Source organism: Bombina bombina, chromosome 4 (assembly GCF_027579735.1).
Source record: "Bombina bombina isolate aBomBom1 chromosome 4, aBomBom1.pri, whole genome shotgun sequence".
NCBI lineage: Eukaryota > Metazoa > Chordata > Amphibia > Anura > Bombinatoridae > Bombina > Bombina bombina.
This window is the reverse complement of record NC_069502.1, coordinates 341253174-341266893: the sequence shown is the minus strand read 5'-3', so window position 1 is coordinate 341266893 and position 13720 is coordinate 341253174. Positions and strand designations below refer to the sequence as shown.

The 13720-nt window shown below is 38.7% G+C and overlaps 1 protein-coding gene across 1 annotated transcript in view; it reads left to right on the top strand.

Annotated features, from left to right (window-relative positions):
• Positions 1 to 13496, top strand: part of RARRES1 (retinoic acid receptor responder 1) — a 59801-nt gene extending 46305 nt beyond the window's left edge. Inside the window, exons 4-6 of the mRNA XM_053710095.1 lie at positions 7954 to 8090; positions 11258 to 11320; positions 11406 to 13496. Of these exons, the coding sequence (XP_053566070.1) occupies positions 7954 to 8090; positions 11258 to 11320; positions 11406 to 11549 (344 nt within the window). The 3' untranslated portion in view covers positions 11550 to 13496. The remainder of the gene's footprint in view (positions 1 to 7953; positions 8091 to 11257; positions 11321 to 11405) is intronic.
• Positions 13497 to 13720: the final 224 nt, after the last annotated feature.

The following is a 13720-nucleotide window of genomic DNA, read 5'->3' as shown; positions in this document are numbered from 1 at the left end:
ATTTTTTTTCACATGGCTAACGTATATTTCTGCATGGAACCCGTTATATCAGGTCTCCCATTGTTGTAATATGAGTGGGAGGGGCCTTTTTTTAGCGCCTTGTTGCGCAGTTAAAATTCGATCACAGTCTTCCTGCTTCTTCCTCCTTGATCCAGGACGTCTCCAGAGAGCTCAGGGGTCTTCAAAATTTATTTTTGAGGGAGGTAATCAGTCACAGCAGACCTGTGACAGTGTGTTTGACTGTGATAAAAACGTTAATTGTTGAATTGATTATCCGTTTTTGGTATTAAGGGGTTAAATCATCCTTTTGCTAGTGGGTGCAATCCTCTGCTAATTTCATACATTTACTGTTAAAATTTGGTTGCTATAACTGAATTAGTTCATTGTTATTTCAACTGTGACAGTTTTTTTTTGTATTCTTAAAAAAGCGCAGCAGCGTTTTTTATATTGCTTGTAAATTTATTGAAAGTATTTTCCAAGCTTGCTAGCCTCATTGCTAGTCTGTTTAAACATGTCTGATACAGATGAATCTGCTTGTTCATTATGTTTAAAAGCCAATGTGGAGCCCAATAGAAATATGTGTACCAATTGTATTGATGTTACTTTAAAGAAAAGTCAGTCTTTACCGGTAAAGAAATTATCACCAGACAATGAGGGGGAAGTTATGCCGGCTAACTCTCCTCACGTGTCAGTACCTTCGCCTCCCGCTCAGGAGGTGCGTGATATTGTGGCGCCAAGTACATCAAGGCCCTTACAGATCACTTTGCAAGATATGGCTAATGTTATGACAGAAGTATTATCTAACTTGCCTGAGTTAAGAGGCAAGCGCGACAGCTCTGGGTTAAGGACAGAGCGCGCTGATGACACGAGAGCCATGTCCGATACTGCGTCACAATTTGCAGAACATGAGGACGGAGAGCTTCATTCTGTGGGTGACGGATCTGATCCAGGGAGACCGGATTCAGAAATTTTAAATTTAAGCTTGAGAACCTCCGTGTATTGCTAGGGGAGGTGTTAGCGGCTCTGAATGATTGTGACACGGTTGCAATCCCAGAGAAATTATGTAGGCTGGATAAATACTTTGCGGTACCGGTGTGTACTGACGTTTTTCCTATACCTAAAAGGCTTACAGAGATTATTAACAAGGAGTGGGATAGACCCGGTGTGCCTTTTTCCCCTCCTCCGATATTTAGGAAAATGTTCCCAATAGACGCTACCACACGAGACTTATGGCAGACGGTCCCTAAGGTGGAGGGAGCAGTTTCTACTTTAGCTAAGCGTACCACTATCCCGGTGGAGGATAGTTGTGCTTTCTCGGATCCAATGGATAAAAAATTAGAAGGTTACCTTAAGAAAATGTTTGTTCAACAAGGTTTTATATTACAGCCCCTTACATGCATTGCGCCCGTCACTGCTGCGGCGGCATTCTGGTTTGAGTCTCTGGAAGAGGCTATTCGCACAGCACCATTGGATGAGATTATGAACAAGCTTAAAGCACTTAAGCTAGCTAATGCGTTTGTTTCGGATGCCGTTGTGCATTTAACCAAACTAACGGCTAAGAACTCCGGATTCGCCATCCAGGCGCGCAGAGCGCTATTGCTTAAATCCTGGTCAGCAGGCGTGACTTCTAAATCTAAATTGCTTAATATTCCTTTCAAAGGGCAAACCTTATTCGGGCCCGGCTTGAAAGAAATTATTGCTGACATTACTGGTGGTAAGGGTCACACCCTTCCTCAGGACAGGGCCAAATCAAAGGCCAAACAGTCTAATTTTCGTGCCTTTCGTAAATTTCAAGGCAGGAGCAGCATCAACTTCCTCCGCTCCAAAACAGGAAGGAACTGCTGCTCGTTACAGACAGGGTTGGAAAGGCAACCAGTTCTGGAACAAGGGCAAGCAGGCCAGAAAACCTACTTCTGCCCCTAAGACAGCATGAAGAATGGGCCCCCTATCCGGAAATGGATCTAGTGGGGGGCAGACTTTCTCTCTTCGCCCAGGCTTGGGCAAGAGATGTCCAGGATCCCTGGACGCTGGAGATCATATCTCAGGGATACCTTCTGGACTTCAAAGCTTCTCCTCCACAAGGGAGATTTCACCTGTCAAGGTTATCAACAAACCTAATAAAGAAAGAGGCATTTCTACAATGTGTACAAGACCTCTTAGTAATGGGAGTGATCCACCCAGTTCCGCGGACGGAACAAGGGCAAGGTTTTTACTCAAATCTGTTTGTGGTTCCCAAAAAAGAGGGAACCTTCAGACCAATCTTAGACCTAAAGATCTTAAACAAGTTCCTAAGGGTTCCATCGTTCAAAATGGAAACTATTCGAACCATCCTACCCATGATCCAAGAGGGTCAGTATATGACCACAGTGGACTTAAAGGATGCCTACCTTCACATACCGATTCACAAAGATCATTATCGGTACCTAAGATTTGCCTTTCTAGACAGGCATTACCAGTTTGTAGCTCTTCCCTTCGGGTTAGCTACGGCCCCGAGAATTTTTACAAAGGTTCTGGGCTCACTTCTGGCGGTACTAAGACCGCGAGGCATAGCGGTGGCTCTGTATCTAGACGACATTCTGATACAGGCGTCAAGTTTTCAAAATGCAGTCTCATACAGAGATAGTTCTAGCTTTTCTGAGGTCGCATGGGTGGAAAGTGAACATGGAAAAGAGTTCTCTATTACCACTCACAAGGGTTCCCTTTCTAGGGACTCTTATAGATTCTGTAGAGATGAAGATTTACCTGACGGAGTCCAGGTTATCAAAAATTCTAAATGCTTGCCGTGTCCTTCATTCCATTCCAAGCCCATCAGTAGCTCAGTGCATGGAAGTAATCGGCTTAATGGTCGCGGCAATGGACATAGTGCCATTTGCGCGCCTGCATCTCAGACCGCTGCAACTATGCATGCTAAGTCAGTGGAATGGGGATTACTCAGATCTGTCCCCTCTACTGAATCTGGACCAGGATGCCAGAGATTCTCTTCTCTGGTGGTTGTCTCGGGTCCATCTGTCCAAAGGAATGACCTTTCGCAGGCCAGATTGGACGATTGTAACAACAGATGCCAGCCTACTAGGCTGGGGCGCAGTCTGGAACTCCCTGAAGGCTCAGGGATCGTGGACGCAGGAGGAGAAACTCCTCCCAATAAACATTCTGGAATTAAGAGCAATATTCAATGCTCTCCTAGCTTGGCCTCAGTTAGCAACTCTGAGGTTCTTCAGATTTCAGTCGGACAACATCACGACTGTGGCTTACATCAACCATCAAGGGGGAACCAGGAGTTCCCTAGCGATGTTAGAAGTCTCGAAGATAATTCGCTGGGCAGAGTCTCACTCTTGCCACCTGTCAGCGATCTACATCCCAGGCGTGGAGAACTGGGAGGCGGACTTTCTAAGTCGCCAGACCTTTCATCCGGGGGAGTGGGAACTTCACCCGGAGGTCTTTGCCCTAATGATTCTTCATTGGGGCGAACCGGAACTGGATCTCATGGCATCTCGCCAGAACGCCAAGCTTCCTTGTTACGGATCCAGGTCCAGGGACCCGGGAGCGGTGCTGATAGATGCACTAGCAGCCCCTTGGGTTTTCAACATGGGTTATGTGTTTCCACCGTTTCCGTTGCTGCCTCGACTGATTGCCAAGATCAAACAGGAGAGAGCATCGGTGATTCTAATAGCGCCTGCGTGCAGACCTAGTGGACATGTCGTCCTGTCCACCATGGTCTCTGCCTCTGAGGCAGGACCTTCTAATTCAGGGTCCTTTCAACCATCCAAGCCTAATTTCTCTGAGGCTGACTGCATGGAGGTTGAACGCTTGATTCTATCAAAGTGTGGTTTCTCGGGGTCGGTTATTGATACATTAATACAGGCTCGGAAACCTGTTACCAGAAAAATTTACCATAAGATATGGCGTAAATATTTATATTGGTGTGAATCCAAGAGTTACTCATGGAGTAAGGTTAGGATTCCTAGGATATTGTCTTTTCTACAAGAGGGTTTAGAAAAGGGTTTATCTGCTAGTTCGTTAAAGGGACAGATTTCTGCTCTGTCTATTCTTTTACACAAACGTCTGGCAGAAGTTCCAGACGTTCAGGCTTTTTGTCAGGCTTTAGCTAGGATTAAGCCTGTGTTTAAGACTGTTGCTCCGCCGTGGAGCTTAAACTTAGTTCTTAAAGTTCTTCAAGGTGTTCCGTTTGAACCCCTTCATTCCATTGATATTAAGCTGTTATCTTGGAAAGTTCTGTTTTTAATGGCTATTTCCTCGGCTCGAAGAGTCTCTGAGTTATCTGCCTTACATTGTGATTCTCCTTATCTGATTTTTCATTCAGACAAGGTAGTTCTGCGTACTAAACCTGGGTTTTTACCTTAGGTAGTTTCTAACAGGAATATCAATCAAGAGATTGTTGTTCCATCATTATGTCCTAATCCTTCTTCAAAGAAGGAACGTCTTTTGCATAATCTGGACGTAGTCCGTGCCCTGAAGTTCTACTTACAGGCAACTAAAGATTTTCGGCAAACTTCTTCTCTGTTTGTCGTTTATTCTGGACAGAGGAGAGGTCAAAAGGCTTCGGCCACCTCTCTCTCTTTTTGGCTTCGTAGCATAATACGTTTAGCCTATGAGACTGCTGGACAGCAGCCCCCTGAAAGAATTACAGCTCATTCCACTAGAGCTGTGGCTTCCACCTGGGCCTTTAAGAATGAGGCCTCTGTTGAACAGATTTGCAAGGCTGCAACTTGGTCTTCACTTCATACCTTTTCAAAATTTTACAAATTTGACACTTTTGCTTCTTCGGAGGCTGTTTTTTGGGAGAAAGGTTCTACAGGCAGTGGTTCCTTCTGTTTAAATGTTCCTGCCTTGTCCCTCCCATCATCCGTGTACTTTAGCTTTGGTATTGGTATCCCATAAGTAATGGATGACCCGTGGACTGAACACACTTAACAAGAGAAAACATAATTTATGCTTACCTGATAAATTTATTTCTCTTGTAGTGTGTTCAGTCCACGGCCCGCCCTGTCTTTTTTTGAGGCAGTTCTAAATTTTAATTAAAACTCCAGTCACCACTGCACCCTATAGTTTCTCCTTTCTTGTCTTGTTTCGGTCGAATGACTGGATATGACATGTGAGGGGAGGAGCTATATAGCAGCTCTGCTTGGGTGATCCTCTTGCAACTTCCTGTTGGGGAGGAGAATATATCCCATAAGTAATGGATGACCCGTGGACTGAACACACTACAAGAGAAATAAATTTATCAGGTAAGCATAAATTATGTTTTTTTCCCACAGAAAACCTCTGAATTTCATTGTTTCCAATGCAGCAAAGGATTCTGGGCAAGATATGCAAATTAGGATCACAATGACACACCTTTTTACTTCAAGTCTGCTTTTCAGCAGATTCCCTTTACGCCAAAGTATTGCTGTTCACACAGCTTATAAGCTTAGCTAGGGTTAGTGCAGTGATTCATAACCATCCCAGGACAGACTGTTTCGTAGTTATTGCTACTCATCAGCTGAGAGAAGGTTTGAATCACTGCTGGGTGAAGTTGATTCCGGGCAAAATACAACAACATTTAAAATTAGGGGGAGGTAAAAGGTGAGATTAAAATCCTCCACTACGCACAAAATATAGAGAAAATAACTATGAAACAGTCTGTCCTGGGGTCGTTATGAATGACTGCACTAACCCTAGCTAAGTTTATAAGATGTGTGAACAGCAATACTTTGGCGTAAAGGGAGTCTGCTGAAAAGCAGACTTGAAGTAAAAAGGTGTGTCATTTAAGTGCATTGCAGCCCTTTGCAGTTAAGTACGTAGATTAAAACATGTAAAAACATATTTATGCAATATTTATATTTAATAAAGTATTATACTGTGTATTTATTTACTGCAAATATTTCACATTTGTGTTCTGCACATAGCAGAATATGTTCTTAGTATTTGTAAATACATATTCCTATATACAGTATATCTATATATATCTATACCTATATATAATTATATATATATATATATATATATATATATATATTTTACAAAAGAAACATCAGATATATGTAAAAATATTTATTCATGAATAAATAGAACATATTCTTGTATGTGAAGGACAGTGGAATGTGAAATATTTATATTTTTATGTCAGGTTAGCTCACTTGAGAATATACGATCATGTTTGCACGCGAGTAGGGTGTTTTTCAATCCTTTAACTGGAAAATGTGACTAGAATGTCAGCAATCTGTACCATCAACGCATTTCGCCGTTTTACACGGCTTTATCAAGATCTTCATAAAGCCGTGTAAAACGGCGAAACGCATTGATGGTACAAACAGAGATTGCTGACATTCTAGTCACATTATCCAGTTGAAGGATTGAAACGGATCCAAAAAGGGACTCAATTTTGAGAAAGGAATCCAATAAAACTCGCAGAGTAAGGATATATGAATTGTAACGGAACTACTTCCCATAGTAGTGTATGCAGATAGTGACGTCATCAACCCGGAAAGCCAAACAAATGGACAGTATAGACACCTGTGCCATGCTGAACACACGGAATGTTCCTAGACTGAATCAAGGAGGTGTAACAGCCCGTTTGAGTGTGGTATTCTTCTGAGGATAACAATATCTTTGTACAAAGTGTAAAACCAAGCTATTAAACAACAGGAATTCTCTCTAACAATTCGGCAGGAATCTATTAAGATTTCAAACATTTAACATTCACATTTACCTTTAAAAAGGACTTTTTAAACATCTAAGTGCTATAAATTCCTGATGCATAAGGAAATCAAAATATAAGGATACTGATTAAATTTTAATTTTTATACAGAGGACCGGCCATATATAAGATTAAGTTTTATATAAGTTTTATATACAGTTGTATGTTTTAAATAGGTTTGTGCATGTCACAGACTTTTTACTATAACTTTATAACCTTGCATATCAATTAAAAATATATACAGTTTATTTTATACCTTCTGTTCTTGTTTTCATTTGATTATTACTATAACTATTCAGGCGAATTTAAATAGAGACACTAGTCTGACTAAATATTTAACAAGCCCACCTGCTGTCTAGCGCACATATACAACTTTTTTCCATATATTCTTTATAGACCTCTCTCCTACCTCCCTCTGTACTTGCTGCTGCATCTCTTTAATAAAATATTATACTATATTCATAAGTGTTCATTTTTGTACTGTTGTTTTCTCTGTTACACAACATATCTGCTCTTAAAATCCAAGTTTTTCTACGGAAAAGGAGAGTAATTTTTTTTTCCATCGTGTAGTTAACTAACCTACTTATACAGGAAACCAATCATATATGATGGGTTTCTATAGTAGTCTCACTTATCTTTATAATGGAATTTTAGAATTAAGGGCTGCATTACAAGTGGCATGCTATCAGAATTGTTTGCTTGTGTACTAACTGAGCTCAAAGTAAAATTTGTAAGCAGCCAGGTTAGCATAAGGATTACAAATAAATATTATAGCACAGTTTCAACTTGCGCTCGAGAGTAACCTATAACTTAACTTGTAATTGAGTGCAAATTATTGTGGTCTCTATCCCATTGAAAGTATAGGTTGCACTTGAGCGAAGTCACCCGCGCTAGCCCTGGATGTGCTTTACCATGTAATATCGAAGTGGCGTGTTAATGGTAGCACGGACAAGCGAAACAGGTTGTGGTGCTCGCTCTATCAGCACACCACTTGTAATCTGGGCCTAAGTAGTGCTCTGATGTTCAACATTTAAAACCTATTCAGTCAATGAAACATGTAAATTCTAGGTCCTTTGAAAATGATGGATTCAAATCTGTGGTTTATATTGTATTTTATTTTGAAAACCAGAAGCAGTGAATAAGTGGTGTGTCTAAAGCTGGTGAATTACATTTCTAATATGGGTAGTATAAGCAGGTTCTCATTGTAGACGTCCACATTCAACCAACCTATTCCTATAATTTTTTTTTTTACACAGACAGCTTTGGATTTGTTGAACCTAAATTTGAACCTCTACAGGATCTGGCTATTATGGGAAGCTCCTATGTTATGTGGGAAAAGACAACAGAGAACCTGCACTATAATATGGCACAAATAAAGAGCTTGAAACAAGTGGTAAGAGAAATATATAAATCAATAATATAAATATCACAATCGGTACTTTCTGCATACAATAAATATATTTTGAAATATCGACTCTGGAAAAAATTTACTATTCTTTTCAGCTCAACATGTAATATTGTTCTAGTTATTCAGTAACTTATAACAGTAGATTAAAAACTGTTATTAGCAAAAACATTTTTTTGTCAGACATAAGGTGGATTAGACAAGGTGTTGGTGATATGTGTGAGATTCTGTAAAGATAATAAAACTGCTTTACAAATGTCTGAGTATCTTTCAGGTGAATAAAAATCACATTTGTTTAGAAGCTATTTTTGAGCAATACACATTCACAATCAAAATGCTTCTGACAATAAGTAATCATGTGGTTGCTTTCTTGATGCATGAGACTCCCATGTGCATGTGAACTGCCTGCACAGGCATCATGAGATAGTTGTGTATGTTTAAAGTATACTTTTGTGTAGGATGCACTTGCACAATGCTTAACTGTGTGCCAGTGGTGTATTTAGGTTTTGTGCTGCCCTAGGCGCTCAAAATTCTGCTGCCCCCTCAGGCTTTACTTCCCCAAACACAATACTGAGTTCTGAAAGCCTACAGAGCTAAAGGCAATAGCCAGCTACATCATTAAATCTATCAGCCAATCGGAATTAAGGTAGGAAAATTCTGAATGGCTGATGGAATTAGCCAATCAGATTCAAGTTCAATCCGATTGGCTGATCCAATCAGCCAATCAGATTGAGCTCGCATTCTATTGGCTGTTCCGATCAGCCAATAGAATGCGAGCTCAATCTGATTGGCTGATCGGATCAGCCAATCGGATTGAACTTGAATCTGATTGGCTGATTCCATCAGCCAATCAGAATTTTCCTACCTTAATTCCGATTGGCTGATAGAATCCTATCAGCCAATCGGAATTCGAGGGACGCCATCTTGGATGACGTCCCTTAAAGGAACCTTCATTCGTCGTCTAGTCGTCGGAAGAAGAGGATGGATCCGCGCTGGAGGTCTTGAAGATCAGCCGGTCGGATGGAAGAAGATAGAAGATGCGGCTTGGATGAAGATGTTTGCCGGTCCGGATGTCCTCTTCTGCCCGCTTGGATCAAGACTTCAGCCGGAGGATGGATGTCTTCAGCCCCCCGCTTGGGCTTGGATCAAGACATCGGAGGCTCTTCTGGACAGATCGGGACCCGGCGTGGTGAAGATAAGGTAGGGAGATCTTCAAGGGCTTAGTGTTAGGTTTATTTAAGGGGGGTTTGGGTTAGATTAGGGGTATGTGGGTGGTGGGTTGTAATGTTGGGGGGGGTATGTTTTTTTTTTACAGGCAAAAGAGCTGAATTCTTTGGGGCATGCCCCGCAAAGGGCACTTTTAAGGGCTGGTAAGGTAAAAGAGCTTTTCTATTTTAATTTTAGAATAGGGTAGGGCATTTTTTATTTTGGGGGTCTTTGTTATTTTATTAGGGGGCTTAGAGTAGGTGTAATTAGTTTAAAATTGTTGTAATATTTTTTTATGTTTGTAAATATTTGTACTTTAGTTAGTTTATTTCATTGTATTTATTTGTAGGTATTGTATTTAATTAATTTATTGATAGTGTAGTGTTAGGTTTAATTGTAGGTATTTTATTTAATTTATTTATTGATAGTGTAGTGTTAGGTTTAATTGTAACTTAGGTTAGGATTTATTTTACAGGTAATTTTGTAATTATTTTAACTAGGTAACTATTAAATAGTTCTTAACTATTTAATAGCTTTTGTACCTGGTTAAAATAAATACAAAGTTACCTGTAAAATAAATATTAATCCTAAAATAGCTACAATATAATTATAATTTATATTGTAGCTATATTAGGGTTTATTTTACATGTAAGTATTTAGCTTTAAATAGGAATAATTTATTTAATAAGAGTTAATTTATTTTGTTAGATTTAAATTATATTTAACTTAGGGGGGTGTTAGGGTTCGGGTTAGAGTTAGCTTTAGGGGTTAGGGGTTAATACATTTATTATAGTAGCGATGAGGTCCGGTCGGCAGATTAGGGGTTAATTATTGTAGGTAGGTGGAGGCGACGTTGGGGGCGGCATATTAGGGGTTAATAAATATAATATAGGGGTCGGCGGTGTTAGGGGCAGCAGATTAGGGGTACATAGGTATAATGTAGGTTGCGGCGGTGTACGGAGCGGCAGATTAGGGGTTAAAAAAAAATATGCAGGTGTCAGCAATAGCGGGGGCGGCAGATTAGGGGTTAATAAGTGTAATGCTAGGGGTGTTTAGACTCGGGGTACATGTTAGAGTGTTAGGTGCAGACTTCGGAAGTGTTTCCCCATAGGAAACAATGGGGCTGCGTTAGGAGCTTAACGCTGCTTTTTTGCAGGTGTTAGGTTTTTTTTCAGCTCAAACTGCCCCATTGTTTCCTATGGGGGAATCGTGCACGAGCACGTTTTTTAAGCTGGCCGCGTCCGTAAGCACCGCTGGTATCGAGAGTTGCAGTGGCGGTAAATTATGCTCTACGCTCCTTTTTTGGAGCCTAACGCCCTGAAAACGCAGCCATTCTGTGAACTCTAAATACCAGTGGTATTTAAAAGGTGCGGGGGAAAAAAAGCATGCGTTAGCTACGCGGGTCGTTACCGACAAAACTCTAAATCTAGCCGTTAAGGTTTTCAAAAGTGCTGCATTTCCAGCACTATTTTATGTTGTACCTGATCTCATCCCTTGATTCACCACTTGTAATATGAGCAATAATAGTGCACCCTGTTGGCTGTGTTAAGATCCTCTGATAAACCTTTTTTTCCATCCACTAGTAATACCAGATAGTGCACTATTCTTAGCATAAGGTCACACTAAGGATAACACACCCTGGAATTGTGCTTCATACTCAAAATAATTCTGTTTTAAAGGAACATTAAATGTTGTGTATTCATTAGATTTTTGTCTGCTTACTAAGTGAGTTTGAAAATGTTTTGAATGCAATAACACTTTTTTGCTGTAATTGTTTTTCATTAGCCAAACTATACCTACAATTTGCCTTATTTGTACATAATAAATAATTACATTAACACTTATTTCTTACAAATCTCATTTAAGTCTAAACTATTACAGAGCTATAATGGTCCATGACTTTATTTTTTATGAAAATATGAAATACATTATTTTCCATATTTTTTCAGTTGAGACAAGACGATTTAATCGGCTTTGATTACGATATCCTTCTTCATGAAACGCCAACCCAGGTTTGTTATTACCAAGTGCTTTCATATTTAAAACTATGAAAGAAATATCAAATTACAAATGATTGTTGTTATTTTTTTATAATAGGCCGTTGTGATCTGCAGTGTACACGTTGTCTGGATACCAGGGAAACCACCTAAAGTGGAGTACGAATGCTCCGGGGATTCAGAGGAGAATGGATCAGGTAGCGAGTCAGAAGAAGGATCTACTTTCATGGGAAACTTTAAATAAATATTTACTAAAATACTTCCTCAATTCCCAGTTCATAGATTATGAAAATGTATACTTCTGACCTTCATCAATATATAGCTTCTAGACTAGACAAGTAAGAGATTATTATGCCAGTTAATTTAGTTGCACTTACTCAAGCAGTACAAAATAACTGCCCTATATACACTGCTTGAATATTAACTGCTGTAATTAATAGGGATTACTGCAAGAGTTGTGGATATACAGCCCATTGCATAACAGAGTCTAGAGATAAGAGACCATCAATCCTACAGTCTGCTGGAGTCCAATTTAGTGATTGAATCAGAATATTATACTAATATGGCTGCTAACAAGTAATGACAGTGAAGGAATGCTGAATCCTCCATCATTAGGCTTGTGATGCTATGTTTTTGTATTAAGTTCAGTGTCTGTCTATTAAACTCTGACTTAGGACTAGTTTCCATTGAGATGGTAAAGTTTGGAAACTGGTATTAAAAACATTTGTCCACATGAAAGTCTATGGCGAATTTTTATGATACCACCAGTTTCCAGTCTTCATCATCTCAATGTAAACTAGGCCTTTGTTGGGGAAATCCAGTTATCTTAAAATTACATTTTAGTCTTTTTTATTTTTCCTTCTTTTTTCATTATCCTGAGGACATTTTTTAAAATGTGTTAATACAGTAAACATTTTGTTGAAAAATTATACTGCTTTCTCTTTAAAATGAATTAATAATTTAAATGCTGCTCCCTCACAATAAAAAACCTGAGTATTATGTCCCTTTCAGTGTGAAATTGCTGTTATACTACCTACTTACAATAAGGGTTTAAATTAAGAGCTGAGGATGCTTAGATTTCACATTTCTCATGATATATTTTGGATGTTATTTTAAGTTTAACAAAAAGTTTGTATTATGGCCTTTATATATTAGTATATTTTATTTTTGTTTAATTTTATTACGTTAGAGTCCTTGGGATATCAAAAGATATATATATATATATAAATCTGGGTGTCACGTAAATTTAAAATATATGCTGGTGGTGTTCCAGAACACAACACTGGATTCAAGCATTAAATGAACAGTGTACTGTTAACATTTCTCTGCTTTAATGTGTTCCCAATGATCCATTTTACCTGCTGGAGTGTATTAAATATATCCTTTAGCTTTATTTTGTCATATGAAATAACTGAAACCACCACCTATACTGAAAATGTCAATACTGCAGTAATGGGTACAGAAAAGTTATGCAAACAACATGAAGTGGTTGCAGTAGAGATAGGTACTACAATGTTTTCAATTGCTATCTCTAAGTATTGACTTTTATGTATACAGGAAGAAAAAAATTATAAGGAAGCCTTTGTGGCTATTAAAAGTGAGAACATAATGAGTTCTGCACTCCTTGCAAGATCAGCCCATATGTGTGGGTTGTGGTTTCAATAGCAAGAACAGATATTTCATAAACAAAAAATTAATTGGACATATATTTTATACTCTGCAGCTGGTATTACAAGTCACTGGAAACGCACTGTCCTTTTAATGGCATTCTGGACAGAACTGGTGACCATCAGACTGTGAGGTTTATTTTTCAGATGCTCTGAACAAATCAACTTAACATGATGGAGTATCAAATCACTCAGAATTTAGCCAAGTGATTTGCAGGTTTAAAGAAACCTTTTAAAGCACTGTTGAAACTAAAATTTGTCGCCAGTATTTTAACAGATTTTTATTTCTAAAAAAAAGGTTTATCAGTAGACCCAGCCTGGACATAAAAACTTGTTTAAAAAAACTATGTATCTAGAGCACTTTATGTAAATGTAAAAGGTTGCCATATATACGTCTTTATTAAAGAAAATGTAATCTATTTTTTCATTTTAACAAACACAAAACAATTTTTTGCACAAAAGCCATTTACCAGTCTGCACCTGTCAAAAGTATAAAAATAAAGTGTCTGCTATTTTAATAAAAACCATGTTTCATTTTATTTTGACATATTTATATAATTTGTTAAAGTACATTATCTGTATTAATGGGACCATGATATACAGTAAAGTACAGGAACAGGCAGTGCTCACGTTATTCATTGTCTTATAAAACGTGACTAATGAAAGCAAAGCTTTTTGCATGTTTTATTCTTTAGGTAATGCTAAGAGTCTCAGGACACACAAGAAAAGAGGGAAATACATGTTGTGA